At 44.4% G+C, this 5,595-nt stretch overlaps 1 protein-coding gene across 1 annotated transcript; it reads left to right on the top strand.

Moving 5' to 3' along the window:
• Positions 1-3,607: 3,607 nt before the first annotated feature.
• On the top strand, positions 3,608-5,167 carry SMIM26 (small integral membrane protein 26). Its single transcript, XM_036092764.2, has 2 exons — positions 3,608-3,793; positions 4,835-5,167. Exons 1-2 carry the CDS (start codon positions 3,676-3,678, stop codon positions 4,999-5,001), a joined length of 285 nt encoding a protein of 94 aa, XP_035948657.1. The 5' UTR covers positions 3,608-3,675; the 3' UTR covers positions 5,002-5,167.
• The last annotated feature ends 428 nt before the right edge of the window (positions 5,168-5,595 follow it).

Here is a 5,595-nt window from a genome sequence, read left to right as displayed (position 1 = left end):
TTTCTTATTCTACTGAATGAAGTCCATTCTTTATTTTTTTTTATAAAGATTTTATTTATCCATTTGAGAGAGAGAGCATGAGAGCATGGAGGGTCAGAGGGAGAAGCAGACTACCCGCTGAGCAGGGAGCCTGATGCGGACTCAATCCTAGGACTCCCAGATCATGACCTGAGCTGAAGGCAGTCGCCCAACCAACTGAGCCACCCAGGCACCCTGAAGTCCATTCTTTTATAGATCACTGATCTCCCCTTTAATCACAGGCCGATTGCTATGACAAGTCATCCAGGAATTTCTTTTGTTTGGAGGCCTGGGTTCTACAATTCCTTTTATCCCATAAGTCATCTGCTATCTTAAATTACATGGGAGATAACTCACTGAATCTATTCTGGCTTCATACTTGACAGCTTTGCTGGGTATAAAATTCTAGGCCCCAAACAACTTTCTCTCAGAACTTTGGAGCTATTTTTTCATTCATTTGACAATTTGCTATGTACGGAGTATCTTACAGACACTGGGAATGTAGCCAATAAAATTTCTGCCCTGGTGGAGCTTATGTTCTAGTTAGGGAAGGCCAACAATAAAAAAAAAAAAAAATTAGAAGTAAATTATATAATTTATTAGAAGGTACTGAGTCCTCTAGAAAAACAAAGCTGGAAACTCCTATCCTTTGGATGTTGGGCCATCTGGATTGATTCTTCTTTATATTTTGAGTTTGTATTACAGCCTTTTGCCTTTGGTGTGCGTTCTGGGGGCCTTTCCTATCTTAAGGTGTTTAACACATTTTAAATGCCAAGGGCTTTTATTTTGTGTACATTTTCCATAGGATATTTTTCTTACTTTTTGGATTTAAAAAAAAAATATTTGAGAGAGAGAGAAGGAGCAGGGGGGAGGAGCAGAGGTAGAGGAAGAAGCAGACTACCCACTGAGCAGGGAGCCCGACACAGGGCTCGATCCCAGAACCCTGAGATCGTGACCTGAACCGAAGGCAGACGCTCAACAGACTGAGCCACCCAGGTACCCCAGATTTTTTTTTTTTAAGTAGGCTTCATGCCCAGCATGGAGCCCAACACAGAATTTGAACTCATAACCCTGAGATCAAAACCTGAACTGAGATCAAGAGATGCTTAACCGACTGAGCCCCCAGGTGCCCGATATAATTTTTAATTGAGATACATCATATAGAAGAGCACAGAAAACTGTATAGAGATTAAGGATGAAACTGTTCCACCTTGGGCCTTTCCATTTCAAATTAACAGAAGGTAGAATGTGACAGACGCACCTTGCACTGGTGTTCTCTTCAGTGACAATGAGTTTAGGTGCTGAGGTGAGGTGGCAGCACTGGGTGACCTAATATAGAAGACATTGCCATGCAGGTTCTACCTCTGGGTACTGGTGGCTGTTTCCAGAGAGAACATGGAGATGGGGAGTAGTGTATGGAAAGCAGCCATCCTGAGGTGGAAAGCATGGAGCCCAGTGTGCCCAATGAAGACTCTTAAATCCATCTTGAAGACAAGGAAAGCCTCTGACCTCTTAGGCAGGGGAAATGACCAGTTAGGGATTTTAAAAACAGGAGAGTGGCAGGATGGATGCGAGGAAGCTGGAATCCAGGTGAGGCCTGAACAGAGGCAGGTGTTTAGACAGAGGTGGGGTGTTAGGCAAGAGTCTGAAATCAGGTCTCCGGTTTGGGTGATATGTCAATCATTCTCTGAATTACAGAAAAAGAAGGAAGGAGTTCTTTGCTCTTTCTTTTCTAGCATTGATAAATTCAATCCTGGACATTTTGAGTTTAGGGAGCTTGTGAGAGATAACAGAATGCCCAGCAGGTTGGGAATAATTAATATGGATTTACTTTCAGGAGCATTTGGAGCCGATTTCAGTCATTAACAAATAAAGTAAATAATATGAGCAAAGTTGCTCAGAATGAGAAGAGAAGCAATCTTGCAACAGAACACTGATGTTTTTGTTTTGTTTTTAACAACTTTATTGAGGTATAACTTATATACAATGAACTGCTCCCATTTAAAGTATATAGTTCAAAGAGTTGCTTTTTTTTTTTAAGATTTTATTTGTGTGTGTGTGTGTGAGAGAGAGAGAGAGAGCACACACAAGTGGGGAGGAGGGGCAAAGGGAGAAGCAGACTCCCCACAGCGGGGAGCCTGACACAGGACTCAAACCCAGGACCCTGGGATCATGATCTGAGCCCAAGGCAGACACTTAACCGACTGAGCCACTCAGGGGCCCCCAGTTCAATGAGTTTTGACAGATGTGTACACCTATGAAACCACCACCACCATACAGAACATTTCTATCCCCCCAATGGTTTCCTTAGGAGGCAAGTACTGGTCAGCTTTGTCCCACTGCAGGTTGGTTTGTTCCTAGAATTTTGTCTAGTTTCATTTGTTTCTGGCTTCTTTCACTTAGCATAATCCATTTGAGATTCACCATGTAGCTGCATATATCAGTAATTCTTTTTTATTGCAGAGTGGTATACCACATTTCGTTTATCCTTTCACCAGATGATATCGATTTGGGTTGTTTCCCATTTTGGGCTCTTATGACTAAAGCTCTGTGAACATCCATTTACATGTCTGTGTGGATATGTTTTCATCTCTTTTGGACAAATTACTAGGAATGGAATATCTGAGTAATATGGTAGGTGTATGTTCAACTTTTTAAGATACTGCCAGTATTGCAAAGAGGTTATGTTCCCACTAGTAAGAGGTCTGATTGCTCCAAATCCTTATAACTCTTGGTATTCTTAATACAAATTTTAGTCATTCTAATAGGTGTGTAATGGTGTCTTGTGGTTTTAATTTGCTTTTCTGTGATGACTAATGATGTCCCTGCACTTATTGTCCATTTCTAAAGGGTGGGAGATACCGAAGAAAATTATGTATTTGAAGCCATGAAAGGAGCAGGTGTGGTCAATGGTGGCAAATGCTTTAGAAATCAAATTTGATTATGGTTGAAAAGTAGTTACTGGATATGGCAATTTACTGAACGTCCATGCTGTGCCAAGCACATCACTTTTGCTCTCAAGTTGTTTGGTCTGTTGGAGTGGGGGTAGATTATGCTTTGAATTTAGAAGCGTATGGTTAAGAGACAAGTTGAAGGTGGGCAGAGTCAAAGGAGATGTTCTGCTTTTGAGATGTGGGTAGAGTTAGAGTGTAATCCCGAGGAGGCAGTAAAGAATAGGACCCACACCCCAGTGGAGAGATTACCTTTGACCAGGGGGAACCCAAGGCTCACCCGGACTGGGTTCCAGAAGGGAAAATGGGGAAGAGCTGCGGGGGGAGACAGGCATTCTCGCGTATTTGAGAGCTGCAGGAGGAGTGGACTTAATCTTCACAAATACCATCTGAATCCTGTGTAAGGCAGGTGTTACAATTTTCCATGCGAGAAGTTTGTTCAGAGAAATCGTCATTTGGTGTCACGTAGTATGCGAGGCCGTCCCTCAGCGGCGCAGCCCGGAAGCCCCCTAAGCCCCCACCTTAGGGTCCAATTTCCCGGCGCGACTTTCGGGACTACACGCCCCAGGATGCTTCGGGGCCAGGGCAGGAAGCGGCCTCCCGGGATCGGCTCTCCATTGGAGGTGGCTGCTGTTGTGACGCGCCGGCCGGAAGGCCCGCCTCCGCCCTGGGCCTTCCCGGGTCGAAGCCCTCCCGGAGCTGCACAATGCGCGCGGACCAGGCCACGTCTTGGTACCGGCGTATGTCCGTGGTCTACGCGGTGGGCGCCTGGACCACGCTGGGCTCCATGTTTTATTTAGGCCGGAAAAAACGCAAGCCACCAGGTACGACCCTCCGGCAGCCTTCGGTGGGGCGTCCTGACGGGGTCATAAAAGCGGCTTCGCTCTGCCGCAAATACCGGGTTTATTCTGCAAAACCATTGTTGAGAGCAATGCGCTATAATGGAATCTGCCTGGCACTACCTTTTCAATCTTCCCACCTACTTCTTGTGTATTTGAAAAATCTGTACAAGATTCCAGAGGGAAGGTCAGAGACCCTGGACGGTGATTTATTTAAAGAGGTGATGCCTCGGTTACATGAGCCCCCGTCGCAGTTGGCGAGCAGTTTCAGCACTTCCGCCAGCCGAGCGGTATTAAAATCTTCCCAATTACTGGGCGGAAAAGGAAATCCCCGAGCCTTCAGAAATGTGCTGGAAATCCGTAGACACCTGTCCGATTCTAGTTGCCTGGGGCTGAAGGGGCGGAGTTGATGGGGCGGGACTTGCTAAAGGCGGAAAATATCCTAAAACTGCGGTTGCACAGATCTGAATATACTAAAAGCCATTCGGTGGTACATTTCAAACGAGTTGATTGTATGATCTGTTAAGTGTTACCTCAGGAAAGCTGTTCTGTAAAAACCGTGCTGAAGATTACATTTGGTGATAAAGCTTATCAGCGGCCTGAAAGTACACGTGTCCAGGATTGAGCATTTAAACACATTTCAGGGTCTGTAGTGGTCATGTCATATTTATTATTTTTCGCAGAGAGAAAATAGTGTCAGGAATCTGACGGGGGTGGGGGTGATTCCTACCTTAATTTATTTTATTTCCAAGACTTGACTAATAATTTTAAGGACTGCTGTCTTAAATTAAAAGTTAAGGGGCGCCTGGGTGGCCCAGTCGTTAAGCGTCTGCCTTCAGCTCAGGTCATGATCTCAGGGTCCTGGGAGTCCCGTATGGGGCTCACTACTCAGCTGGAAGCCCGCCTCTCCCTTTCCCACTCTCCCTGTTGTGTTCCCTCTCTCGCTGTGTGTCTCTCTGTCAAATAAACAAAATCTTAAAAAAAAATTAAAAGTTAATAATTCAGGTGTTCCATTTTTTTCTAAAGGTGATGAAGTAGAGCAAAAGGATGTCTCAAGAAATGAAATGCTTGAGCCCCCAAAAGGATTTTACTTCGAAACAATTGTCACGTATAAAGAAGATTTGGTTCCAGTCTCTGACAAGATCCTCAACTTTCTGAAATCATGGACTGGTGGCCCTGGACGGGAACCATGATTAGCTGCTGAATGCTGAAAACTGGGACTTTGGTTCAGCATATACATTTCATGGATGCCTTGATTTCCAATTTATGTTTATGGAGAGTGTATCCATTTAATTTAATTTTGCTGTAAAATATAATCACTCGTAGTATGCAATAAATATTTCCTTGAGGAAAAGTCAACTTGCATATTTCAGAGGTGTCCCTCAATACTTACATGAGTGAAAGGTTGAAGTGAAATTTCACATTGAGCTTCCGTAAGTTCAGTTTTCTGAGAATGTTTCATGTAACTTTATATTTCTCTCGTGTTGCCGGCAGACAGGACTTTAGCAGTCCCTTGAAGGTTTCATTCAGCTGATCTCCCACGTTCAGCCTGGGATTTATAGCAGCCCTTTGGGTACTATTGGGTACTTGGTAAGTACGTTATAAATTAGATTTTATAATTCCTGAATTAAATAGACTTGACCTTTTTAATAGGACCTGTACCGGAACCCGTCATTCCTTCAGCAGGCGTGGATTAAACCCCCGCTGTGGCTACCAGTATTCCAGACATGGGGGATACAAAGTCAGGACAACATGGGTCACGCCCTAGAGTGCTGCACTGGTCTCTG

The sequence above is a fragment of the Halichoerus grypus genome, chromosome 10 (genome assembly GCF_964656455.1).
Source record: "Halichoerus grypus chromosome 10, mHalGry1.hap1.1, whole genome shotgun sequence".
In the NCBI taxonomy this organism is placed as follows: domain Eukaryota; kingdom Metazoa; phylum Chordata; class Mammalia; order Carnivora; family Phocidae; genus Halichoerus; species Halichoerus grypus.
This window is presented reverse-complemented; position numbering and strand designations above follow the sequence as displayed.

Coding starts and splice junctions, on each gene's coding strand:
- SMIM26 (XM_036092764.2), top strand. CDS start 3,676: ATGCGCGCGGACCAGGCCACGTCTTGGTACCGGCGTATGTCCGTGGTC. Junction 3,794..4,834: donor GAAAAAACGCAAGCCACCAG/GTACGACCCTCC, acceptor TTTTTTCTAAAG/GTGATGAAGTAGAGCAAAAG.